The sequence below is a fragment of the Scyliorhinus torazame genome, chromosome 16 (genome assembly GCF_047496885.1).
Source record: "Scyliorhinus torazame isolate Kashiwa2021f chromosome 16, sScyTor2.1, whole genome shotgun sequence".
NCBI classification, from domain to species: Eukaryota; Metazoa; Chordata; class Chondrichthyes; order Carcharhiniformes; family Scyliorhinidae; genus Scyliorhinus; species Scyliorhinus torazame.
Window position 1 is genome coordinate 76,099,936 of NC_092722.1, and position 27,545 is coordinate 76,127,480.

The following is a 27,545-nucleotide window of genomic DNA, read 5'->3' on the forward strand; positions in this document are numbered from 1 at the left end:
ACTGTCTCTATCTCCCTCTCCTGTCCTCTGCCTCTGTCTCTCTCTCTCTCCCTTTGTCTCTCCCTTACTACGCTTTCTATTTCTCTCTCGCTTTCTGTCTCTCTCATTCTCTCTTTCTCCTTCCCTCTCTCTTTTTCTCTCTCTCTCTCCCTCTGTCTCTCTCGCTCCCCCCTCGGCCTCTCTCGCACCAGTGCCTCTCCGTCCCTTGCTAACACTTTCTATCCCTCTCTGTCTCTCTGCAGCAAACGCGCACGGAGATGTCTTGGGACGGGATCAATGTGAGTACACACCAGGGTTGTCTGGGTTGCGGCAGGGGTAAAACATCAGGGTCTCCGATCATGTGAACCTCTCGTGCTCATCGCCTGCTAACCCTCCCTAACTCTCTCTTACCCCAACCCAGCTCTCCATGGAGGACACCACCTCGATCCTGCCGTCGCTGAAGAGGAACTCGAACCCCTACGGTGTTGGAGCTCTGGCCAAATCTTCACTGTCAGGTACCCAGGATCAGTCTCAGCAAAAACGTCACAGCAGAGAGTGTGCAGGGGGATGTGGGAGGGGATTAAATGGGAGGGGATTAAATGGGTGGGTAGAGTCAGTGATACGGGAGAGAGTACAGGGGGATGTGGAAGGGGATTAAATAGGTGGGTAGAGTCGGTAATAGGGGAGAGTGTGCAGGGGGATGTGGGAGGGGATTAAATGGGTGGGTAGAGTCGGTGATAGGGGAGAGTGTACAGGGGGATGTGGGAGGGGATTAAATGGGTGGGTAGAGTCAGTGATAGGGGAGAGAGTGTACAGGGGATGTGGAAGGGGATTAAATAGGTGGGTAGAGTCGGTGATAGGGGAGAGCGTACAGGGGATGTGGGAGGGGATTACATAGGTGGGTAGAGTCGGTGATAGGGGAGAGTGTACAGGGGGATGTGGGAGGGGATTAAATAGGTGGGTAGAGTCGGTGATAGGGGAGAGAGTACATGGGGATGTGGGAGGGGATTAAATGGGTGGGTAGAGTCAGTGATAGGGGAGAGAGTGTACAGGGGATGTGGAAGGGGACTAAATAGGTGGGTAGAGTCGGTGATAGGGGAGAGTGTACAGGGGGATGTGGGAGGGGATTAAATGGGTGGGTAGAGTCAGTGATAGGGGAGAGAGTGTACAGGGGATGTGGAAGGGGATTAAATAGGTGGGTAGTCAGTGATACGGGAGAGTGTACAGGGGGATCTGGGATGGGATTAAATAGGTGGGTAGAGTCGGTAATAGGGGAGAGTGTACAGGGGATGTGGAAGGGGATTAAATAGGTGGGTAGAGTCGGTGATAGGGGAGAGTGTACAGGGGGATGTGGGATGGGATTAAATAGGTGGGTAGAGTCGGTGATAGGGGAGAGTGTACAGGGGATGTGGGAGGGGATTAAATAGGTGGGTAGAGTCGGTGATAGGGGAGGGCGTACAGGGGGATGTGGAAGGGGATTAAATAGGTGGGTAGAGTCTGTGATAGGGGAGAGGGTACAGGGGGATGTGGAAGGGGATTAAATAGGTGGGTAGAGTCAGTGATACGGGAGAGTGTGCAGGGGGATGTGTGAGGGGATTAAATAGGTGGGTAGAGTCAGTGATATGGGAGAGTGTACATGGGGATGTCGAAGGGGATTAAATAGGTGGGTAGAGTCAGTGATAGGGGAGAGTGTACAGGGGATGTGGAAGGGGATTAAATACTGGGTAGAGTCAGTGATAGGGGAGAGCGTACAGGGGATGTGGGAGGGGATTAAATAGGTGGGTAGAGTCGGTAATAGGGGAGAGTGTACAGGGGGATGTGGGAGGGGATTAAATGGGTGGGTAGAGTCAGTGATACGGGAGAGTGTACAGGGGGATGGGGAGGGGATTACATAGGTGGGTAGAGTCAGTGATACGGGAGAGTGTACATGGGGATGTCGAAGGGGATTAAATAGGTGGGTAGAGTCAGTGATAGGGAAGAGTGTACAGGGGATGTGGAAGGGGATTAAATACTGGGTAGAGTCAGTGATAGGGGAGAGCGTACAGGGGATGTGGGAGGGGATTAAATAGGTGGGTAGAGTCGGTGATAGGGGAGAGAGTACATGGGGATGTGGGAGGGGATTAAATGGGTGGGTAGAGTCAGTGATAGGGGAGAGAGTGTACAGGGGATGTGGAAGGGGATTAAATAGGTGGGTAGAGTCAGTGATAGGGGAGAGTGTACAGGGGATGTGGAAGGGGATTAAATAGGTGGGTAGTCAGTGATACGGGAGAGTGTACAGGGGGATGTGGAAGGGGATTAAATAGGTTGGTAGAGTCAGTGATAGGGGAGAGTGTACAGGGGGATGTGGGAGGGGATTAAATGGGTGGGTAGAGTCAGTGATACGGGAGAGTGTACAGGGGGATGTGGGAGGGGATTAAATAGGTGGGTAGTCAGTGATACGGGAGAGTGTACAGGGGGATGTGGGAGGGGATTAACTAGGTGGGTAGAGTCAGTGATACGGGAGAGAGTGTACAGGGGGATGTGGGAGGGGATTAAATGGGTGGGTAGAGACAGTGATAGGGGAGAGTGTACAGGGGATGTGGAAGGGGATTAAATGGGTGGGTAGAATCAGTGATACGGGAGAGAGTACAGGGGGATGTGGGAGGGGATTAAATGGGTGGGTACAGTCAGTGATACGGGAGAGAGTACAGGGGGATGTGGGAGGGGATTAAATGGGTGGGTAGAGTCAGTGATAGGGGAGAGTGTACAGGGGGATGTGGGAGGGGATTAAATGGGTGGGTAGAGTCAGTGATAGGGGAGAGTATACAGGGGGATGTGGGAGGGGATTAAATGGGTGGGTAGAGTCAGTGATAGGGGAGAGTATACAGGGGGATGTGGGAGGGGATTAAATAGGTGGGTGATGCACGATCAATTGCACAAAGACGAGAGTTGAATACAACTGAGGCTTTATTGCTCTAAGATGTGTGGCCTTCCACAGCAGCTGGCGAAATGGCTACTGCACGGAGGACGCGCATATTTATACTCTGTCTACTGGGTGGAGCCAGCAGGCAGGGACTGCCGTTGTACGTAACAGTGGTTTACCACATTCACCCCCTGTTAAAATTGAGTCCAGCGGGGGTGGTGGAGAATTATCTACAACAACTGAATTGTACATGTACAATTTTAGTGAGTAAAAAAATGTCTTTTGAAGTCCAGTGAACCAGTTAGAGGTTTAACCGATCCTGGGCCTTGATGTGCCGCTGGGAGCGACGGAGTGGTGGCGGCGATGCCGATGCTGGTCTGGTCTTCGGTGACTCCAGGAGCGTGCCGAAATCCTCTTCATCCTCGGGCGTGGGCAGGGGGAGGACGGATGTATGTTATTCTCTAATTCTGAATAATTCTTTAATCCCAACGACTGTAGACTTACAGTTAACCGAAAGGTTCGTTCTGCTTCCAGAGCTCAACTAGATGTAAAACAGTCAAGAGGTATCACCAGTGAAACTAAGGTAAACGGCCTATGCTAGTCTATCCCTGTGTGCTGCTGCTCACTAGCTCTGTGCTTCTAAAAGAAGCGGATCCTGCCTTGGGCTCGACCCTTTATACCCGTCTCTGATGCTCCATCTAGTGATGCTGTGGCTGCCACATCTGTGCTGCAGTCCCTGGTGTATGTGCAGATGTAAGTACAGATGTACAGATCCCTATATTGTTGCTCTTTTTAGCCTTAGTTTATTTGCTCTGATTATGTCACCTTTGCTCACGAGTCGCCAGGTATCTTTCTGATACCGCCACGTGGTTCAAGCTCGAGTTATGATTAATAAGTCAGCACACACTTAGTAAGATTGAAATCAACGGTCATTTATTATATACAACAATTAATGCTTACACAATAATCCTACTATCTATATCGAAACCTATCACTACTGGCCAATACTTAACTTTAGGAAGGGCCCACCAGGTCAGGGAAACGAAGCGCTTATCGAATCGGATCTGGCCCGCGGGATTCAAAAGGCTGATACGAGTCGATGGCTAGGAGTCTCTATCGGGTAGCGATCGCTGGAGTCAAACTTACAGTTTCTGGTCGATGTTCTTGCGACGGTCTCGAGCAGGAGAAGAAGGGAGAGAGAGAGCGATCTGAACTTGGCCCCTCACTTTATAGGGCCCAGGGGCTTCCCGCCTCCTGGGGCGGCCCTTGACCCTGAGTCCCAAGTGATTGGACTTGTTCCCAATCACTGGGTTCGATACGTCCAATAACGGGGCGATTCCTCGATTGGAGGGTGGTCGCTCAGCTGCCTTTGTTTCGGCCACTGCAGGCGCCGACAGGTCTGGCCCGGCATTCAATTGCTAATATGTTGCAATTGTTCCCGGGGATAGCCGATTAAACTGCAGATGTCTGGATTGATGTGCTGCTAATAGTCTTGAGTATCGATCTGGGCCGACTTCCCCAGATCCGAATACGCTATTCTGTCTGCAGCTGTCCGTTTGTGTCCTGTTGGCTGCTTTTCCCATCAGCCTTTTCGGTTAGCCATTTTAAATCGGGTTTTGGCCAAATTAATGGGGAATCAGCCATTTTTGGTGGCTACAGACCCTCCTTGTGATCCTAACGCGAAGCGTGAAGGATCACATACATTTTGTCCTTTCCGTTCCCTGACCGGTGGGGGGGGCACCTCCTACATGGCCACTACTCTGACACTAGCTATGCACAAAAATTTACCTAAACAATTCTTGAGGGCGCTATGTCAGGCAGGGGCATGTATCTACAAAATAAAACTTGGAACCTCTAATTTTACCTAAATACACTCATCAAGCATTGCATAATCCTATCTCTCTAAAACATACAACAACAATCACAACATTCCATATATTCTTTCCTAGCTTGGCAGTCAAGCTCAGGATCATACATTTTTTTTTTCATGAAAGTTTTGTACATCTTTTTATTTACAGGAAAAATGCAAGTGCATGTTTTATTATTCTGGTTTCATAGGTCGCGGGGGTCTGGGGTCTGGTCATAACCGAATATCGGGGATCGGATCCGATATACCGGGGTTCGAGTGCGGTACGCTCTCCTTTTCCACTTGCGGAGGTGCATGGTCTGTACTGCACAGCAGAGTATGGCCAATGCTAACAGTGCCTCAATAACATACGACAGGGAGTACCAAGTTATGAACTTGGCACACCAGGATAATGCAGCGTGGCTGGGCCCTCGGTACTACGGGGCAGTGAAGCGTTAACGGCAGGGGGGTTTGGAGTAATGGGGTCCGCGTTCCCGCACAACCAAGTGTCCAAATAAAAGATGTTGATCACGATGAAAGAAGTCCTCATGGCTGTCCTCTTTCTTTGACATTCTTTGTGTTCTCTGTTTTCTCCGGTTCTGGAGCTTCTGGAGTTCTGTAAAACAAGCATAGTATCTGTAACTACCTTGGTTTAATATCCGGTGTGTTAGTGTGTCTGTCCTGCGGGGCCAATTATTCCCTTATAATTGGTCACTATATGTGACTCCCTCTGAGTCGGGGTCGTCCCCTCCTCCCGGGTGCCAAATTCTGGAGTGAATTAATGTTGAGAGGGCTGCGTGGTGTGAGTTGGGGTTGCTTTCGTCGTTGCGGACGAGTCTGTAGGAGTTGTCACGGTGCCAATGGCGTTCGTCGAGTTGAGTGGGGATAAAGTCGGGGTCATCCGTGTCGTTCGGTGGTCGGTGGTGTGGTTTGTTTAGGAAAGTGATGAGGAAGGGGTCACTGGAGTCGAAGTCGGAGTTGCTGGGTGTGGGACCAGGATGGTAGGGAGGTGTGCTGTGGCTGTCGTCAGAGTCACAGTCGCTATCTGTGCTGCTGCAGTCTGTGGGCGTTCCGGGGCGGAGTGTAAAGTTTGTGGGTGGAGTCGGGGGCGCGTCCGTGTCTGGGTTGGACGTGGAAGGGGTGAGTGTGGTTACGTTGGCTGTGGGCGGGGTTTGATCTGCTGCGTCAAGCATGACGTGGTGGGCGTGGCTTGACTGTGCTCCATAAACCTTTAGTTGGTTTATGTGAAACCATGCAGTCTTACCATTTTGGTATTTGATTTTATATACCGACGGGCTTATTTTGTCCGTAATGGAGTACGGACCCGAGTATTTCGGAGACAGGAATGTGCTGGGGTTATACACGGACAACATCACTTGCTGTCCTATATTATACTCTGTAGCATGTACTGCCTTAGCAAAACAGGCCTTGCTCTGTTTTCTTTTAGTGCCCAGTTTAACAGCGGCTGCTAACTGAGCCGTTTTTACATTCGCAAGTAATTGTTCAATGGCTTTCTCGTGGGTGAGGGCCGTAACTTCAGGGCTGGTCAGGTCTAAACCCAACAAGTACTCTGTCCCTTTCATGGGGCATCCGGTCATGAGGGTGTGTGGGGTGAAACCTGTGGAGGTGGAAACAGTGTTACGCAAAACCATCAGCGCAAAGGGGAGGACAGAATCCCAAGTGGTGTTGTTCTGCTGGACCATTTTTCGGAGGGTGGTTTTTAGGGTCCGATTCATGCGCTCCACTATACCACTCGACTGAGGGTGGTACGCAATGTGAAATTTTTGGGTTATGCAAAATATCGTGAGGACGTTCCGCATGACCCGTCCCGTAAAGTGAGAACCTTGGTCCGATTCAATACTGCGGGGGAGTCCCCATCTTGTAAAGATGTGGTGGGTTAGGATCTTGGCGGTGGTTTTCGCGGTGTTGGTGCGGGCTGGAAATGCTTCCACCCACTTTGTAAAAGTGTCAATGACCACCAGAACATATTTATAGCCATTCCTGCAAGGGGGCAATGGACCTATAAAATCGATCTGGAGGTTAGTCCAGGGGCCGTTAACGGGTCGGGTGTGGCTGAGATGTGCCTTTTTGGCATACCTATCTGGGTTGTTCTGAGCGCAGATGAGGCAATTCTCAATGTAATGGGATACATCCTCTTTGAGATTAGGCCCCCAACAAAGCTGTTTGAGGTGGGCTGTGGTGGGTTCGATTCCCTGTCCATGACCATCATGGAATAAACAGACCATTTGGTTCCTATCCTGCTCAGGAACTACATAAAGGGTATCCTTTAGCACCACACCGTCATATGTGGTTATTGTATTTCTGTACCTTTCGTAGGAGGCTGGAAACTTCCCTTTCACGATTTCAGTGAGAGCGCTATCCTGCTTCTGGGCCTCTCCTAGATCTTCGATCCTAGTCTGCGCGACCTGAACTGCACTCACTGGCGCACTCACTGGGGCGCTCTCGGGGGGCTTCCAAAAGTGCCCATGCCTGGATCCTGCCTTAGCCAGTGCGTCGGCTTTTACATTTCCAGGGGGGGAGGAACGATGGTGGCTGCGGACTTTTATAATGCCAAAAGTCCTGTTCTTGGCCTTTTCCAGAATATGGCGGAGTAATGGGGCTGAGGGGAGGGGTTTCCCATCCGCGGAAACAAATCCTCTTGTTTCCCAGAGGGGCAGAAATTCAGTGAGGCTGTTGCAGACGTATAGGCTGTCTGAATATATGTCTGCTGGGCTGGGGAAGGAATCGGGGTGGTCTACTATGTACGCGATGGCCACAGGCTCTGCTGTCTGCGCGCCTCAGTGTCCGGGTAATTTTAGTGCTATTTCCTCGAGGGCGCGTCCCTGCGCGTCCTCCACATAAATCCCACAACCTGTTATGCGTTGCCCATCCAGGATTGTGGAAGATCCATCCACATAGATCCTAATAGGATCACACGTGTCCGGGTGAGGTGGGTTCTGAGATGGAGTGGCTAGTTTTCTGGGGGGTGTTTTAGCTATAAAGGGGCCTGTATTATGGTGGGGCGAGATGATTTCACACTCATGGGGGGTTCCGGGGTATTGTAGATTGTCCGCTAAGTATGTGTGAGTCTTTGTCCGTTTGACTGTGATGTCCTGTCCTTGTAAGAGAAGGGTCCACCTAGCAGCGCGGATTTGGCTGACGGTACCGTCTTTAAGTCGTCCGTCTAGTAAAAGTTGGGTGGGGGTGTGCTCGGTCAGAATGGTGATGGGGTTCAGTCCGGTAATGTATGAAAAGTACTGGACTGCCCAGAAAACTGCGAGCAGGTGCCTCTCACAGGCTGAGAATCCCTGCTCCACAGCATCTAAAATTCGGGAGGCATAAGCCACGGGTCTTAGCTGGTCGTGCCGTTCCTGCAGGAGCACGGCTGAAAGGGTGCGGTCTGTGGTCGCTACCTCTATGGCGTAAGGGGAAAGCGGGTCTGGAACTTGCAGTGCGGGGGCGGCTATGAGTGCCTGTTTTAATGATTCCACAGCATCCGTATGCTGCGGAAGCCACTCCCAGGGGGCTCCTTTCTTTAGGAGGTCTGAGAGGGGCGCTGCCTTGCTGGCGAAACCGTCAATGTGGTTTCGGCAGTAGCCAACCAGTCCTAAAAACGACCAATTTAGCGATCGAGTCAATTCTTTTGTGCTCAATCTCGCGTTTGCCGTGTGTGATAATAGTACCCAAATATACCACTTTTTCTTCCAATATCTGGGCCTTTTTGGGGTTGACTTTACAGCCAATGGAATGTGGTAATTCCAGGAGTTCGGACAGAAGCTCAATGTGCTCTTCCTTCGTGTCTGTCTGCAGTAGTAGATCGTCTACATACTGTACCAGACATTCGGGGCGAGAAAATTTTGCAAGTCCATTTGCCAGCTGTCGGTGGAAAATGGAGGGGGAGTTGTGGAAGCCTTGTGGCAGGCACACGTGTACTGCTGCGCTCTGAAAGTGAAGGCAAATTTATACTGGAATGTATTTGCCAATGGAATGGACCAGAATCCATTACTGACGTCCAAAACCGTGAAATATCGGGCATGGAGTCCCTGTTTGAGCATGGTCTCGTTGTTGCAACGGTGGGGGCTGCTGCGGGGGTGACTTTATTGAGTTCCCGATAATCAATGGTTAAACGCCATGATCCGTCGGGTTTTCTTACTGGCCAAATCGGGGCATTATTAGTAGAGGCTACCGGTCTTAGGACACCCTGCTCTAATAAACTTTCTATAATCTTGACGATTTCTCCCTCTGCTTCTAGGGGGAATCCGTACTGTTTCTGGGGTCTAGGGTCCGGTCCTGTTATTTGTACGGAACCGGTCATCCGTCCACAGTCGTGCTTGTGGGTCGCGAATGCTGCCCTGTTCTTTTGCAGGACTGTCGGTCCGTGCTGAGTGTAGTGGGGTTGAACCAAAACTCGCCTACTGCGCTAATTTTGTTCATATAATCCCCTCTATTGAGCATTGCGGGGGCTCTAGCGGATTTCGCCATCTTCCAGACACACTGGTTGACTGGATCGAAAGAGAGGTGGTGAGAATTCATGAAGTCGATCCCCAAAATGTGCTCTGCTGTTGGGGGCAGGTCAACTAACACTACGGGGTGTTTTGTATTAATGGTGCCGATTTGGATGGGTACAGGGGTTGTGATATGTCCCTGTTGTGAGTGGCCTGTGAAGCCGCTGAGGGTGATAGTGGCTGTGGTGGGCCACGTGTCCTTACCAAGGGTGGAGGAATTTAAGGTTGTGCGGGACCCTCCTGTGTCCCAGAGAAGCTCGATCGGCCGTCCCCTAACCTTTGCTGCGACTACGGGTCGTCCTGACCTATCCCACAGGGTGTGGTGGTATGTATTAGGGGTAATACGGTACACCACGTGTCGACAGGCTATTGGTGGAGGGATGCCAGGTCCTGATAGGATCTGCCACCTACTGGACTCCACCCAGAAATGCCGGTATAAGAACCCAGTTTTTCCCTCCATTTCCCTCAGCAGCTGCATTCTGTAACCACGCTGCTGGGGATAAAGTTCTGCTTAATAAAGCCTTCAATTGACATTACCTCAACCTGCCTCACGTCATATTGACGGTGCTACACAGGGTATCGCAGACCCAGCTGGGGGAGCCTGTACACCGTCAGTCCGTTCCGGTCAAGTCTGTCTGATCGGACTGGGCACTAACGCTATGTATGGGCTCTGCCTTTTTCTTATTGAGAGTGCCTGTCTGTTGGGCTTTCTGTGGTTTTTTAGGAGCCTTGCATTCTTTGGCAAAATGCCCCAACTGTCCGCAATTGTAGCACTCTTGCGGTTTTGCTGGGAGGCTGCTCGTTCCCTCGTTTACCCAGGCGGGGTTGTGGAGAGTGGTTCTTACTGCCTGCACATTCCTCGGGGGTTCTAGCTGCGGGTTTACCGTGAGCCGCTTGTTCCCAAACGCGGGACAATCTTTTGACCACCCACTTCTCATTATGAGCCTCCTCCGAGGGGTCATAATTATTACAGGCATTCTGTCCTGCTTCCGTGGCATGGGAGATAAGGGTGCGGGTCCACTTGGCCATATTGTCTGCGGACAAATGGGCACGATCTACATTTCCGAAAACGGCTTCAAAGTGAATCCACAAGCGTCCTGCGAACGCTGTGGTGTGCTCAGACTTCTTCTGTCTGCATTTATTCAGACCGTCTACGGGGTTGCCCCGGTTGTACCCGATCGCATCTAGGATCGCTGCGTGCATTTCTGCAAGGGTGCCTCCTCCTACATTCTGTGGGTCGGGAAGGGCTGCTGCGACCGATGGGTCTAAGCTGAGGACCGTGAGCTTTACCTGCTCTTTCTCATCCAGGCCGTACATGGTCGCCTGGTGTTTGACGGTGGCAAAGAAATGGTGTGGGTCTGAAGCGGGGAGGAACGGTGTGATTTTCGCACACGCGTCCCGTAGTTGGGTCACTGTGAGGGGGGTGGAATATAAGACCTCCGCCTCGTCTGCTGTGGCGGTGCGGTGGGTTGTTACAGGGTTCATGGGAGCCTGTATTCCCTGCTGTGTGGGGGGTGGGGGTGCTCTCCTCCTTTGGGGTTTTCCCTGCGCACATGCTCCCTGAACATATCTCTGCGCTGTCTCTTGCAGTTCTCCCCAATCAGGGCCGTCTTCCTGGTCTAATTTTTCCCCAAAGGTTTCTTGGAATCCCTTTTGCACAGAAAGCATTGCTTGCAGGTCTGCAATTTGCTTCCGGCACTTCGCCTGGTCTATGGTGCTCTGCCTTTGTTCCGTGGTTGCAGCGTGGAGCGCTCTCAAGGCTGCCTTGAGATCACTGCATTGCTTCTGTAGCGTCTCCACCTGCTTCTCTGTTTCTTTCTTTACCAAGACTGCACTCTGCGTGTCCTGATAAGCCTTCTCATACTGGGACTGGAAACTGCTTAAATGCGCCAGACAAGACTGGTGACCCCGTTTGGCGTCAGCCACCTCTTCGTCCTTGGCTTCTAACTGCCTTTTCAATTCCAGGTTCTCTTTTTCCATCTCGCATACATCGATTTTACTCATACGATGTATGCCTTCTATTGCTTTGCGGAGCGTCCTGACGACCTCCTCTGTGCCTCGCAATTGTGCCAGACAGGACACAATTGCCATCGGCTTGCGTGCTTTTCCTAAACTCTTTTTGTGGATCTCACTCAGGTTCTCCCACCAAGTATGCCCTATGCTTCCGGGGCCTGAATCGTCATTATTGCAGAAATCATTCCACATGGGCCATCCTTTGCCCTGCAGAAATTTGCGAATTTCCACTTCCCAAATGGGACACTGTCCCACTCTACTGCTGCTGGTCGCTGCGACCGCAAATTCCTCGGGGTTCATGAGGCGTTGCATTGCCTGCATTGCCTGCATGGCCATCTCTCTTATCTGCTCGCTACGTTCAAATTTGGAACAGGGGGCTGAGGTGGTGTCGTAGATGCAGGTACGGCTTGCGCTAATTTCCGAAAATACCGACTTCCGACAGTTTTGACGCAACAAAATCTATCAGTTTTACCTTATAACCCTGTTAGTTTCGCATGCATACACACACTTCCAAATTGTGAATTATTAACCAGAACCGCTTGAACGCTTGTGGGTTTTTTTTTTCGTTTTTGTTTCCGATTGGATTCCATTCAAATTATTGGGGTTCTCCCGGAGTGGTTTTCCACTTCTATGTCGGGTCCCGGCGGAGTCGCCAATTATGTTGCTCTTTTTAGCCTTAGTTTATTAGCTCTGATTATGTCATCTTTGCTCACGAGTCGCCAGGTATCTTTCGGATACCGCCACGTGGTTCAAGCTCGAGTTATGATTAATAAGTCAGCACACCGCTTCGTAAGATTGAAATCAACGGTCATTTATTATGTACAACAAGTAATGTTTACACAATAATCCTACTATCTATATCAAAACCTACCACTACTGGCCAATACTTAACTTTAGGAAGGGCCCACCAGGTCAGGGAAACGAATGGCTTATCGAATCGGATCTGGCCCGCGGGATTCAAAAGGCTGATACAGGTCGATGGCTAGGAGTCTTTATCGGGTAGCGATCGCTGGAGTCAGACTTACTGTTTCTGGTCGATGTTCTTGCGAAGGCCTCGAGCAGGAGAAGAAGGGAGAGAGAGAGCGATCTGAACTTGGCCCCTCACTTTATAGGGCCCAGGGGCTTCCCGCCTCTCGGGGCGGCCCTTGACCCTGAGTCCCAAGTGATTGGACTTGTTCCCAATCACTGGGTTCGATACGTCCAATTGCGAGGCGATTCCTCGATCGGGGGGGTGGTCGTTCACCTGTCTTTGTCTCGGCCACTGCTGGCGCCGACAGGTCTGGCCGGCATTCAATTGCAAATATGTTGCAATTGTTCCTGGGGATAGCCGATTAAACTGCAGATGTCTGGGTTGATGTGCTGCTAATGGTCTTGAGTATCGATCTGGGCCGACTTCCCCAGAGCCGAATACGCTATTCTGTCTGCAGCTGTCCGTTTGTGTCCTGTTGGCTGCTTTTCCCAGCAGCCTTTTCGGTTAGCCATTTTAAATCGGGTTTTGGCCAAATTAATAGGGAATCAGCCATTTTAGGTGGCTACAATATCCCCCCCCTTTTGACTTGATATGTTTTCAGACTGGCCTCAAGAAAACTGGACATAACAAGTGGTGAGAATAAGCAAAGCTGCACACTGCGAAAATGATAAAGTGATACAGAAACAATTAACTGTGTTGTGAGTCCATCGTGAGAAATGTCCATATCTGTCTTGTGGGTGTGTTGAAGTGTCGTTACAAATCTAGCCGGCCAGCTGCCTTACGGCTTCTGCTGGAGCGTCTTAACGGTGGTGGTGGGGATGACAGTTTGATGTCATCAAGAGTACTGTCTGACGTTGTGTGGCGAGGAACGTCCTGTGGACTAATGGACTTAGTCATTGTAGGCCGAAGCATTAACAGATCCCGGCGGTTACGGCGAAAGAGTACTCCCGCCGACGACTTGACAATGTAGGACCGTGCGGTGCCTCCTGCCTGATCACCGTGGCTGGCAATGTGGGCACCCTTTTCCACTTTCCCATTTGACTGTGGGTAGCGCGGACTGGATGTCACATGCCGAAAGTTGTAGCGGTCTGAGAACTCTTTCCATGCCCAGCTCGCGAAGCAGGGACCATTATCTGACATCACCACACGCGGGATTCCATGTCGCTCGAATGTCTCCTGGCCTTGATGACAGATGAAGACGTGAGATCATGGAGTTTCAGTACCTCCGGATAGTTTGAGTAATAGTCCATGATCAAGACGTAATCACACCCTGTGGCATGAAATAGGTCAATGCCCAGTTTTGTCCTCGGTGCCATTGTGAGTTTGTGTTGCTGCGGTGGTTCGTTACACTGTGCGGGTTGATGTCTTTGGCAGGTGTCACATGTCATGACCATGTCCGTTTTGTCTTGATTCATGCCGGGCCAGTACACAGCCTGTCGTGCTCGCCTTTTGCATTTCTCAATTCCTAGGTGGCCTTTATGAATCTTACGTAGCTCTCGGCGCGGAGTGTGGCCGGAAGCACAATCTGCACATTGCGTAGCAGCAGGCCGTCAACTTCAATCAGTTCTGACTTGACATTCTGAAATTGTGGACATTGTCCCCTCGTCCAAGCACGCTGGAGTAGGTGCAGCACCCTCCGTAAGGTTACATCTTTCTGCGCCTCCTGTCGGATTAGGCAAAGCTTCTCATCCGAAGCAGGCAAATTCTCCATGCATAACTGTGTTTGGGCCTCGATTTCTCTGATAGGGGCTGATGGTGCGTTGTCAGTGCCAATTGATCGGGACAGTGCATCGGCAATGGCAAGATCTCTTCCTGGAGTGTATACTAGGGTGAAATCATACCTTCGCAGCTTCATCATGATGCACTGCAGACGAGGTGTCATGTCATTTAGATCCTTGTCTATGATATGGACCAACGGCCTGTGGTCAGTTTCCACTATGAACGTGGGCAGGCCGTACACATAGTCATGGAACTTCAGGATCCCAGTGAGGAGTCCGAGACATTCTTTTTCGATTTGTGCACATCTGCACCCAGTTGCGGTCATGGCCCTGGACGCGTATGTCACCGGGACCCAGTCAGACTGGTCGGCCTGTTGGAGGAGAACGGTGCCAATTCCGTCCTGGCTGGCGTCAGTGGAGATCTTGGTGGGTCTGGTTGCGTCAAAGAAAGCAAGGGTCGGTGCCCTCGTCAGTTGTTATTTGAGATCCACCCATTCATTTTGGTGACGTTGTGTCCACTCAAACGCAGTGGTCTTTCGTAGGAGATTGCGTAAAGCTACCGTCCGTGCGGACAGGTTTGGGATGAACCTGCCGAGGAAGTTGACGAAGCTCAGAAATCGCAGCACCGCCTTCTTGTCGTGTGGCGTCTTCATGGTCCATATTGCAGCGATTTTCGCCTCATCAGGGCTGACACCCTGAGATGATATGGTGTCACCCAAAAAGGTTACAGGCTCCTTTGCAAATGTGCATTTTGCCTGGTTCAGTTTCAAACCGTATTTATGAATCCTCTGAAACACCTTCTTCAGACGACAGAGGTGTTCTTCATTGGTGGACCAGACGATGATGTCATCCACATAGACTCTGACACCCTCGATGCCCTCGGTCATTTGCTCCATTATCCTGTGGAAGATCTCTGACACAGAGATAATGCCAAAGGGCGTGTGATTGAAGCAGAAACGTGCGAATGGCGTGTTGAACGTACACAGTAATCTGCTCGAATCATCGAGCTGTATTTGCCAAAACCCCTGCGAGGCGTCGAGTTTGGTGAAGATACGAGCATTCGCCATCTCAGATGTGATCTCTTCACGCTTGGGGATAGGGTCGTGTTCCCGGCGAATGTTCTGGTTCAGGTCCTTCGGGTCTATGCATACGCGAAGATCTCCAGAAGGTTTCTTAACACAGACAATGGAGCTAACCCAGTCAGTCGGCTGTGTGACTCGCGATATTATGCCTTGTGACTGCAGTCTGTTGAGTTCCGCTTTCAACTTCTCCCGCAGTGGAGTTGGAACCCTCCTGGGCGGGTGAATGACGGGTTTGGCGTCTGCCTTCAGCATGATTTTGTATTGGCAGGGTAGGGTGCCCATGCCTTTGAATATGTCGGGGCATTCTTGTAGCATGCTGTGGAATTTAGCTTCCAGGCTTGATGGATCCTGGGTGTGAATGTAAATGTGTTGCACCAGCCGCAGGTCTTTGCAGGCCTGAGCGCCTAACAGTGATGATTTATTGTCATCTACAATCTCGAATCGTAGCTGCTTGCGTATCGTCTTGTTGTCCACCCGGAGATGGCGCGATCCCTTTGAGGCGATCTGATTGCCGTTGTAGTCCTTCAGCCGACGTGCAGCGGGTATTATTTCATGGTCTCCTGGAATCGAATGGAGATCTTTGCTAGTGAGGAGGTTAGCTGAGGCCCCCGTGTCAAGCTTGGAGACTAATGGAAAGTCATTGACTTGCACAGTCGCAGTCCATTCACTGCTGGAATCAATGCTGTTGACCGGGTGAGGCGCGGCGATTGTTGCGTCATGTTCCTCAATTGTCTCAATTGTGTCCACAACAAGCGAGTTGTCGCAAGCGAGGGTGTCCTCATCCGAGGAATACTCATCATTGTTTTTTTTGTGCTCCGTTGAGTCTATGCTTTTTACGTTGAAGTTCATGTGCTTCTGTCTTGTCTTCATTTGCAGTGCAGCTCTGCACTGTGAGGCAAAGTGGTTGTATTTGCCACACTTTAAACATTGTTTTCCAGAAGCTGGACATTGCCCTTTTAAGTGGGTGTGTCCGCAGTGGGGACACGTCATGACGCTGTCCCTCCACGCTTGCGCATGCGCAGTAGGCCTTTCTTCCGTGTCAAATCTTCGGGAGAACTGCACATGCGTGTGGCCTGCATCCAGGTTCGCGCGCGCGGGATTGCCGCTAGAGGAGCGCCTTCTGGACGCCTGGGCCACCATTTTGACGGGCTCGACCTCGTGGTGAAGGCCTTGGTCCCGGTAAGTAAGCTCCTCATATTCTTCTTTACTTTTTTCATAAGTAGAGCATCTTTGCATGGCTGTTTCTAGATTTAGGTCTTTTCGTTTTAATAAGGATTTTCTAAGCCCCTCATCAGATATACCATTGACTATCTGGTCTCTGACGAGGGAGTCACGGAGGTTTTCAAAGTTGCAGGATTGAGCTAGTAATTTTAAATCAGTTACAAAACTGCTGAAAGCTTCTCCCGGTTTTTGTAAACGCCCGGGGAACTTGAATCTTTCAAATATCTCATTGACTTCAGATTGACAGTGGGTTTCAAATTTTTTGATGATTATTTCCAGCTTGCCCTTGTCCTCCTCTTCCAGGTAGGTAAAGGAATTATATATTTCTAATGCCTGTGGACCTGCCAGGAATAAGAGCAAAGCTATCTTCCTGGCATCAGATGCTGAGGTTAGATCCTTAGCTTCTAGATATATTTTGAACTGTTGTATGAAAAGTTTCCAATTGGAATGCGTATTACCAGTGGTCTGGAGCAGGCGTGGAGGTTGGATTGGGTCCATCGTGCCGATTGGTATCTGAAGGCTCCGAATGCTGCGAGGCCTTCCTTGGTCGAATGTCTGGTTTAAGTTCTCTTCTCTTGCTGGTGTCTAGCTGGCTTGCTGAAACCACACCTGGTACTATATGTTATTCTCTAATTCTGAATAACGACTGTAGACTTACAGTAAACACAAACACTTTATTCAAAGGGTTCGTTCTGCTTCCAGAGCTCAACTAGATGTAAAACAGTCAAGAGGTATCACCAGTGAAACTAAGGTAAACGGCCTATGCTAAGCTATCCCTGTGTGCTGCTGCTCACTAGCTCTGTGCTTCTAAAAGAGGCGGATCCTGCCTTGGGCTCGACCCTTTATACCCGTCTCTGATGCTCCCTCTAGTGATGCTGTGGCTGTTACATCTGTGCTGCAGTCCCTGGTGTATGTGCAGATGATTACATGGGTGGTCCCGGGAGGGTTGCTGCTGGGAGCGCCGGGGGAGGGGAGGGTGGTGCCGGGCCGGGGGTGTGTGTGCATGTGGAACCTGCTGGTGCCAGGTCCCTGAGGGAGACAGTATCCTGGCAACCGTCGGGGTACGCCACGTAGGCATACTGGGGGTTGGCATGGAGCAAGTGCACCCTCTCCACCAACGGGTCTGCCTTGTGGAGGCGGACGTGCCTACGGAGCAGGACTGGTCCTGGAGCTGCGAGCCAAGTCGGGAGCGACACCCCGGATGTGGACTTCCCGGGGAAGGCAAAAAGACGTTCATGGGGTGTGTTGTTAGTGGCGGTGCACGGTAGTGACCGAATGGAGTGTAGTGCATCAGGGAGGACCTCCTGCCAGAGGGAGGCCGGGAGATTTCTGGACCATAGGGCCAGTTGGACGGCCCTCCATACCGTCCCATTCTCCCTCTCTACCTGTCCGTTTCCCCGGGGGTTGTAGCTGGTCGTCCTGCTGGAGGCGATACCCCTGCTGAGCAGGAACTGACACAGCTCATCGCTCATGAATGAGGATCCCCTGTCATTGTGGATGTAGGCGGGGAAGCCGAACAGAGCGAAGATTGTGTTGAGGGTTTTGATGACGGTGGCAGACGTCATGTCGGGGCATGGGATGGCGAAGGGGAATCTGGAGTACCCATCGACCACACTGAGAAAACAGGTGTGACGGTCGGTGGAGGGGAGGGGCCCTTTAAAATCCATGCTGAGGCTTTCAAAGGGGCGGGATCCCTTCACTAGGCGCACCCGGTCCGGCCGGTAGAAGTGCGGCTTGCACTCCGCACAGACCTGGCAGTTCCTGGTGATTGTCCGTACTTCCTCGACGTAGTAGGGCAGGTTGCGGGCCTTTATGAAATGGTACAACCGTATGACTCCCGGGTGACAAAGACTGTCGTGCAGGGTCCAGAGTCGGTCGACCTGTGCGCTGGCACATGTACCTCGGGAAAGGGCGTCTGGGGGCTCGTTGAGCTTACCGGGGCGATACAAGATCTCGTAATTGTAGGTGGAGAGCTCGATCCACCACCTCAAGATCTTATCATTCTTGATCTTGCCCCGCTGTGTGTTATTGAACATGAAGGCAACCGACCGTTGGTCAGTGAGGAGAGTGAATCTCCTGCCGGCCAGGTAATGTCTCCAATGCCGCACAGCTTCAACGATAGCTTGGGCCTCTTTTTCAACGGACGAGTGCCGAACTTCTGAGGCATGAAGGGTGCGGGAAAAGAATGCCACGGGTCTGCCTGCCTGATTGAGGGTGGCGGCTAGGGCGACGTCCGATGTGTGGCTCTCTACTTGAAAGGGCAGCGTCTCGTCTACTGCGTGCATCCCGGCCTTGGCGATATCGGCTCTGATACGGGCGAAGGCCTGCTGTGCCTCGACCGTCAGGGGAAACTGGGTGGACTGTATAAGTGGGCGGGCCTTGTCCGCATAGTTTGGGACCCACTGGGCGTAGTATGAAAAGAACCCCAGGCAGCGTTTGAGGGCCTTGGGGCAGTGGGGGAGGGGGAGCCCCATGAGGGGGCATATGCGGTCGGGATCGGGCACTAGAACTCCGTTCTGGACCACATAGCAATCGGTTCGTGCTGAACACGCATTTCTCTTTGTTGTCCGTGAGGTTGAGGAGAGTGGCGGTGTGGAGAAATTTGGCAAGGTTGGCATCGTGGTCCTGCTGATCGTGGCCGCAGATGGTGACGTTGTCTAGGTACGGCAAGGTGGCCCGCAAATCGTACCAGTCGACCATTCAGTCCATCTCCCTTTGGAAGACCGAGACCCCGTTGGTGACGTCGAAGGGAACCCAGGAAGTGATAAGAGACGACCGTCCGCCTCGAAGGCAGTGTATGGACGGTCCGATTTACGAATGGGGAGCTGGTGGTAGGCTGATTTGAGGTCTACCGTTGAGAAGACCCGGTACTGTGCAATCTGATTGATCATATCAGATATGCGTGGGAGGGGCTACGCGTCGAGCTGCGTGTACCGATTGATGGTCTGGCTGTAGTCCATGACCATTCTGTGTTTCTCCCCAGTTTTACCAACTACCACTTGGGCTCTCCAGGGGCTGTTGCTGGCCTCGGTGATGCCTTCCCGAAGCAGCCGCTGGACCTCGGACTTGATAAAGGTCCTGTCCTGGGTGCTGTACCGCCTGCTCCTGGTGACGACGGGTTTGCAATCCGGAGTTAGATTTGCAAAGAGGGAAGGTGGATCGACCTTTAGGGTCGCGAGGCCGCACACAGTAAGGGGTGGTAGGGGCCCGCCGAATGTCAGGGTTAGTCTGGGGAGGTTGCACTGAAAGTCCAGGCCGAGTAGTAGGGCAGCGCAGAGGTTGGGGAGGACGTAGAGGCGGAAGCCGCTGAATTCAACGTGAGCGTGACCGTGCAGTACCCCCGGATCGCCACGGAATGGGGTCCGGAGGCCAGGGAGATTCTTTGATTGGCGGGGTGTACCGCAAGGGAGCAGCGCGTGACTGTATCCGGGTGGATGAAGCTTTTGGTGCTCCCGGAGTCCAGCCGGCAAGAGTTCATGTGTCCATCGATTTTAACGCTGGCCGATGCAGTAGCCAGGTTGTGCGGTCGAGACTGGTCGATGGTCACTGAGGCGAGTCATGGTTGGTCGTTGCTGGTGTCGGATGATGGGGAGCCCGGGGGGCACAGGTCCTGGAACGCTGGCGGTGCCCATGTGCCGTGGGGGAGACAAGATGGCGGCGCCTGAAGATCTTGGGGAGGACAAAATGGCGGCGCCCATGGGCCGCACGTGGCGGGGGTTGGAAAAGATGGCAGCTCCCATGGGTCACATGTGCTGCGCGGAGGGGAAGATGGCGGCGCCCACTGGCCGCGCTTGGTCTGAGGGGGGGAAGATGGCGGCGTCTACTGGCCGCACGTGGTCCGTGGAGGTGGAGGTGGCATCGCCCATTGTCTGTAAACGAGGGAGGTGGGGGCGATAGCGGCGACTGCGCGGGCCTGGCACACCGCGGCGAAGTGCCCCTTCTTATCGCAAGCCTTACAAAGTGCAGCGCGGGCCGGGCAGCGTTGGCGGGGGTGTTCTGCTGGCCGCAAAAGTAACATCGGGGACCCCCGGGGTTCACTGACTGGCGCATGGTGCAGGCGTATTGGCTGGGTAAGGCCCCCGCTGGGGCGGCCGTCTGTGGGGTCCACGATGCGTAGGAGGGGTGGGCCGTGCGGCTGGGGGTGTAGGCCTGGATATCGGGTGAGGCGACCGTCATAGAGAGCTCGCTTCTTTGTCTCTGTGAGATCGAGCGTGGCCCCCTCTAGAAGTCGCTGGCGTATGAGGTCCGACCCAATCCCCGTAACAAAAGTGTCCTGCATAAGGAGGTTTGAATGTTCCGTGGCCGTAACGGCCTGACCGTCACAGTCCCGGACTAGTGGGATTCGGGCCTGCCAGAAGTCTTCTGTGGACTCACCAGGGAGTTGAGAGCGAGTGGCGAGTACGTGCCTGGCGAAGAGCGTGTTCGTCTTCTGGGCGTAATTCTCCTTGAGAAGTGTCATGGCTTCGGCGCAGTTCGGGGCGTCCTGGATCAGCGGAAAGACGCTGGAGCTCAACCTCGAGTACAGGATCTGTATTTTCTGAGCCTCTGGAACAGGGCTTGGCGGCGAGTTGATGTACGCCTCGAAACAAGCTAGCCAGTGATTAAAGTCCTTTTTGGCATCACTTTATTGTGGATCCAGATGCCAAGGGGTTCGGCTTGATACGGAGGTCCATCTTCTGAAAACCTTAGAGCAATAAATTGAGGCACGATCAATTGTACAAAGACTCAGGTAGGATACAACTGAGGCCTTATTGCTCTAAGATGTGTGGCCTCCCACAGCAGCTGGCGAAATGGCTGCTGAATGGAGGACACGCATATTTATACTCCGCCTACTGGGCGGAGCCAGCAGGCAGGGACTACCAACGTACCTGTAGTACAGGTCCTACCTTACATCACCTAATATAGGTGCAACAGTGGTTTACCACAGTGGGTAGAGTCAGTGTACGTGGGGATGTGGGAGGGGATTAAATAGGTGGGTAGAGTCGGTGATAGGGGAGAGTGTACAGGGGGATGTGGGAGGGGATTAAATAGGTGGGTAGAGTCGGTGATAGGGGAGAGAGTACAGGGGGATGTGGAAGGGGATTAAATGGTTGGGTAGAGTCGGTGATAGGGGAGAGAGTGTACAGGGGGATGTGGGAGGGTTGTGAGTTGGACAGGGTGAGCAATGATCGATCTCTTACGATGTCCACAGTTCGCCTTCACAGCGGTCTGTCTAAAACGGTGAAGAATCACATCACGAAACCCACAGCAATGGGTTCCGGGCGCGTGGCTCACATGATCGAGTGGCAGGGATGGAGCAAACAACTACCAGCTCCAAACATCAACGCTGAAATACCCATGGATGTGGATACATACTCAGACCTCAGCGATGGAGAGAAGGAGGCCAGATTCGCAGCAGGTACAGCACGGGCTGGATACAGAGTAAAGCTCCCTCTACACTGTCCCCATCAAACACTCCCAGGACAGGTACAGCACGGGGTTAGATACAGAGTAAAGCTCCCTCTACACTGTCCCCATCAAACACACCCAAGACAGGTACAGCACAGGGTTAAATACAGAGTAAAGCTCCCTCTACACTGTCCCCATCAAACACTCCCAGGACAGGTACAGCATGGGGTTAGATACAGAGTAAAGCTCCCTCTACACTGTCCCCAACAAACACTCCCAGGACAGGTACAGCACGGGGTTAGCTACAGAGTAAAGCTCCCTCTACACTGTCCCTATCAAACACTCCCAGGACTGGTACAGCACGGGGTTAGATGCAGAGTAAAGCTCCCTCTACACTGTCTCCATCAAACACTCCCAGGACAGGTTCAGCACGGGGTTAGATACAGAGTAAAGCTCCCTCTACACTGTCCCCATCAAACACTCCCAGGACGGGTACAGCACGGGGTTAGATACAGAGTAAAGCTCCCTTTACACTGTCCCCATCAAACACTCCCAGGACAGGTACAGCTCGGGGTTAGATCCAGAGTAAAGCTCCCTCTACACTGTCCCCATCAAACACTCCCAGGACAGGTTCAGCACGGGGTTAGATACAGAGTAAAGCTCCCTTTACACTGTCCCCATCAAACACTCCCAGGACAGGTATAGCACGGGGCTAGATACAGAGTAAAGCTCCCTTTACACTGCCCCATCAAACACTCCCAGGACAGGTACAGCATGGGGTTAGATACAGAGTAAAGCTCCCTTTACACTGTCCCCATCAAACACTCCCAGGACAGGTACAGCACAGGGTTAGATACAGAGTAAAGCTCCCTCTACACTGTCCCCATCAAACACTCCCAGGACAGGTACAGCATGGGGTTAGATACAGAGTAAAGCTCCCTTTACACTGTCCCCATCAAACACTCCCAGGACAGGTACAGCATGGGGTTAGATACAGAGTAAAGCTCCCTTTACACTGTCCCCATCAAACACTCCCAGGACAGGTACAGCACAGGGTTAGATACAGAGTAAAGCTCCCTCTACACTGTCCCCATCAAACACTCCCAGGACAGGGACAGCATGGGGTTAGATACAGAGTAAAGCTCCCTTTACACTGTCCCCATCAAACACTCCCAGGACAGGTACAGCATGGGGTTAGATACAGAGTAAAGCTCCCTTTACACTGTCCCCATCAAACACTCCCAGGACAGGTACAGCACAGGGTTAGATACAGAGTAAAGCTCCCTCTACACTGTCCCCATCAAACACTCTCAGGGCAGGTACAGCACGGGGTTAGATACAGAGTGAAGCTCCCTCTGCACTGTCCCCATCAAACACTCCCAGGACAGGTACAGCATGGGGTTAGATACAGAGTAAAGCTCCCTCTACACTGTCCCCATCAAACACTCCCAGGGCAGGTACAGCACAGGGTTAGATACAGAGTAAAGCTCCCTCTACACTGCCCCAGGCTTTCTCCCACTTAGTGGTGTAACCTGCTCCCTCTTCCTGCCCTTTACTGCATCAGGAGTGATGAAACAGTTCGCTATTTCTGAAGCCACTCTCATTGCCTGGTCATCAATGGACGGTGAGGAAATCAGTAATATCTCCAGCCCAGGGGAAGGTGGACAACTGAACGGACGACTTGACAGCACAGATCAGCAAGGTACCTCTCGCTCGTCTCTCTCTATCCCTCTCTCTGCCTTTGTCTGTTTGTCTCTCTCTCTCCTGTCTCTCTGTCTCTTTGTCTCTCTTGGTGTTCCCCTCTATTTTCCCCTCTCTCTCTGTCTCTATCATCTTTCTCAGTCTCTCTCTGTCTCGCTCTCTGTCTCTCTCTCTGTGTTCTCTCTTTGTCTCTCTCTCGTCTTTTTCTCTCTGTCTGTCTCCATCTCTCTGTCTGTCTCTCCGTGTCTCTCTGTGTCTCTCTCGTCTTTCCCTCTGTCTCCCTCTGTCACTGCACTGTAAATTCTATGTCTAAGTCAGATCTCTGCTCCTTTTTCAATAAGGAGTATGACATTCCAGCAACGTGCCAGAGTGACTGACGATAATAGGGCCGTTGGTCCCAAAAGAACAGACTGAACGATAGTATATGCCTGCAATATGGGGCGGGATTCTCCGCAATCGGCGCGATGTCCGCCGACCAGCGCCAAAAACGGCGCGAATCAGTCCGGCATCGCGCCGCCCCAAAGGTGCGGAATTCTCCGCATCTTGGGGGGCTGAGCCCTCACCTTGAGGGGCTAGGCCAGCGCCGGACTGATTTCCGCCCCGCCGGCTGGCGGGAAAGGCCTTTGGTGCCCCGCCAGCTGGCGGGGAAATTACTTTGCCGGGCGGCGCATGCGGGGGAGCGTCAGCGGCCGCTCACGGCATCCCCGTGCATGCGCAGTGGAGGGGGGTCTCTTCCGCCTCCGCCATAGTGGAGACCATGGCGAAGGCGGAAGGAAAAGAGTGCCCCACGGCACAGGCCCACCCGCGGGTCAGTGGGCCCCGATCGCGGGCCAGGCCACCGTGGGGTCACCCCCCGGGGCCAGATCGCCCCGCGCCCCCCCCCCCAGGACCCCGGAGCCCGCCCGCGACGCCTTGTCCCGCCGTCCCAAAGGTGGTTCAATCCACGCCGGCTCGCGTGGGTTGACAGCGGCGGGACTTCGGCCCATCGGGGGCCGGAGAATCGCCGGTGGGGGCCCGCCAATCGGCGTGGCGCGATTCCCGCCCCCGCCGAATATCCGGTGCCGGAGAATTCGGCAACCAGCGGGGGCGGGATTCACGCCAGCCCCCGGCGATTCTCCGACCCAGCGGGGGGCGGGGTCGGAGAATCCCACCCATGAAGTTTGTAAGGTTTGGTTTTGTCCACAGGAATAAAGTGTTTCTATTCCTATTTTTTCTAAAAAGCCGCAAAATGACTCAATACACGGTGAAAAGGTTTCCTATTTCACAATAATGTGATTAAACCTATCAGTTTCACTTTTTCTAATTCTCCCAAACCAATTTCTGTTACAGTTGAATTAAAATTAAAATTTGGCTGCTGGGAAGACATGCTAAAACATATTTTTAAAAATTGTATTACAAACATTAGAACCTAGTCATAAAAAAGGACAGATGAAAGGACTCAGATGTTTTTGAGCAAGTTGACTAGTTTACCATTTTTATTTTTAAACTTCAGTTTTATTGATTGGCATCGGGGTTGTGGGGATAGGGTGGGGGCGTGGGCTTAGGTGGGGTGCTCTTTCTAAGGGCCAGTGCAGACTCGATGGGCCGAATGGCCTCCTTCTGCACTGTAAATTCTATGATTCTCTCTCTCTGTATTCCCCTCTCTCTCTCTGTGTCTGTGTGTCTCCCTCTCTATATTCTCTCTCTCTGACTCCCTCTCTCTCTCTCTCACCTTTTGCTCTCTGGCTCTCTCTCTCTTTGTCTCTATCTCTTTGTGTCTGTCTCTGTGTGTGTCTGACTCTCTGTGCCTTCCTCCTCTGTGTGCCTCTCTCTCTCTGTCTTTCTCCCTCTGAATCTCTACCTCTCTGTCTCTACCTCTCTGTGTCTGTCTCCCGCTGTGTGTGTGTCTCTGTCTTTCCCTCTCTGTGACTCTCTCTCAGTCTGTTTGTCTCCCATCTCCCTCTTCTGTCTTGTTCTCTCGCTCTCTCTGTCTGTCTGTTCTCTCTGTCTCCATCATTTCACTCTCGTCTTTCCTCTCCTTTCTTTTCTGGCTGTCTTTCGTCTCTCTCTCTCTCTCTCTGTCCGTGGCTCTCTCTGTTTCTCTCCCCCTCTCTCTCTGACCCATTGTGTGTCTCTCTCTATCTCTCTCTCACACATTCCTTCTGTCTCTCTCTCTCTATACCTCTTTCCCTGCAGATTCGTGCCTGCAGCTATTCCAGGAGTCCTGGCCCCAGCTGGTTACGCAGGGTATGTACTGCCTCAGCACGTCGGGTGTCTGGGAACCGAGTCCCAGTGAGAATTCCCCGGCCACCCTGTCATCTGGGATCCAGCACCTGGAAGACCAGGAGCTCCAATTCAGCGTCTCGGCGGGACAGCTGCCTCCCTCGGTGCCCCCCCAGCAAGCGGACGCCCCCTCCCTCGTGGCTGCTCACTGCCCTCCAGCCGAGGTATTGCCTACCCCTCGGCCCCCCGCCACGTCCCCCTCTCTGGGGCAGGACCCGGAGTCGATCTCCCCTCGTGACCAGGCTGAGCTGCCTCCGGGTCGCAAGGTCTCTGATGTCACCTCGAGCGGGGTGCAGTCCTTTGAGGATGAGGAGGGTGAGTGAGCGAGTGAGGGAGGGAGGGAGTGAGGGAGTGCGAGTGCGGAGAGAGGAAGATCATGATTGGATTCAGCGATCTGCTGTCTCCTGAAATTGGGAAGGGAGGGGTGGGTGTGTAAAAACAGCAGCGATGGAGCCCGCCCCCCCCCCCCCCCCCGTCTAAACCCTACCTCTCCCTCTGCAATTGTCACCTTCTCTCACTCTGTCTGCTGCTTAAACCCTACCTCTCCCTCTGCAATTGTCACCTTCTCTCACTCTGTCCGCTGCCTAAACCCTACCTCTCCCTCTGCAATTGTCACCTTCTCTCACTCTGTCCGCTGCCTAAACCCTACCTCTCCCTCTGCAATTGTCACCTTCTCTCACTCTGTCCGCTGCCTAAACCCTACCTCTCCCTCTGCAATTGTCACCTTCTCTCACTCTGTCCACTGCCTAAACCCTACCTCTCCCTATCCAACTGCCACCTTCCTTCCATCCCTCTTTCCCTCCTTTGGGTGAGTCTACACACAACTTCTCTCGCTCTCTCCCCCCGTCCCTCCTCCCCACTCTCTCCCTCCTCCTTCCCCCTCTCTCTCCCTCCTCCCCACTCTCTCCCTCCTCCTTCCCCCTCTCTCTCCCTCCTCCCCCCTCTCTCCCTCCTCCTCACCCTGCTCCCTGACGACCACCTTTCTACAGACTCTCCCTCTTTCTCTCTCTCTCCCTCCCTTGCTCTGTCTCTTTCCAGGTGGAATCTACACCCTCCTTCCTACTCAACCCTTTTTTCCTCTCTCTATCTCACTCATACTCCCTTTCTCTACCCCTCCTCTCTTCCTCCCCTTCCCCTCCCTTCTCTCCCCCTCCGTCCCCTCCCTCCTCCATCCCCTTCCCTACCCCCTTCCCTTCGCTCGCCCCTCCCTCCTACCTCCCCACTCCCTCCATCCTCCCTCCTCCTTCCCTTCTCCCACTTTCCCCCTCCCTCCCTCTTTCCCCTCCCTCCCCCTTTCCCCCTCCCTCCCCTTTCCTCCTCCCTCTCCCTTTCCCCCTCCGTCTCCCCCTCCCTCTCCCTTTCCCCCTCCCTCTCCCCCTCCCTCTCCCTTTCCCCCTCCCTCTCCTCCTCCCTCCCCCTTTCCCCCTCACTCTCCCTTTCCCCCTCCCTCCCCACTCCCTCCCCCTTTCCCCCTCCCTCCCCTTTCCCCCTCCCTCCTCCTTTCCCCCTCCCTCCCCCTTGCCCCCTCCCTCCCCCCTTGCCCCCTCCCTCCCCCTTGCCCCCTCCCTCCCCCTTGCCCCCTCCCTCCCCCTTTCCCCCTCCCCTTTCCCCCTCCCTCCCCCTTTCCCCCTCCCTCCCCCCTTTCCCCCTCCCTCCCCCTTTCCCTCTCCCTCCCCTTTCCCTCTCCCTCCCCCCTTTCCCCCTCCCTCCCCCCTTTCCCCCTCCCTCCCCCTTTTCCCCTCCCTCCCCCCTTTCCCCCTCCCTCCCCTTCCCCCCTCCCTCCCCTTCCCCCTCCCTCCCCCTTTCCCCCTCCCCACCTCTCTCTGTCTCCCTGACTCCTCGATCACTCTCTCTCCCCTTTCCCCTCATTCTCTCACCACCTTCCTCTCTCTCCCCCCGCCTTTTCCCTCTCTTTCTCTCTGCCACCCCATACCCTCTCTCTCTCCTCTTCCCCTTTG

At 53.1% G+C, this 27,545-nt stretch overlaps 1 protein-coding gene across 1 annotated transcript; it reads left to right on the forward strand.

Annotated features, from left to right (window-relative positions):
• Window positions 1-245: 245 nt before the first annotated feature.
• Window positions 246-26,916, forward strand: LOC140392883 (protein FAM131B-like). The gene is made up of 5 exons (XM_072478642.1): window positions 246-278; window positions 401-494; window positions 21,428-21,634; window positions 23,189-23,326; window positions 25,501-26,916. Exons 1-5 carry the CDS (start codon window positions 258-260, stop codon window positions 25,908-25,910), a joined length of 870 nt encoding a protein of 289 aa, XP_072334743.1. The 5' UTR covers window positions 246-257; the 3' UTR covers window positions 25,911-26,916.
• Window positions 26,917-27,545: the final 629 nt, after the last annotated feature.

Coding starts and splice junctions, on each gene's coding strand:
- LOC140392883 (XM_072478642.1), top strand. CDS start 258: ATGTCTTGGGACGGGATCAAT. Junction 21,635..23,188: donor GGAGGCCAGATTCGCAGCAG/GTACAGCACGGG, acceptor TTACTGCATCAG/GAGTGATGAAACAGTTCGCT. Junction 23,327..25,500: donor TGACAGCACAGATCAGCAAG/GTACCTCTCGCT, acceptor CTTTCCCTGCAG/ATTCGTGCCTGCAGCTATTC.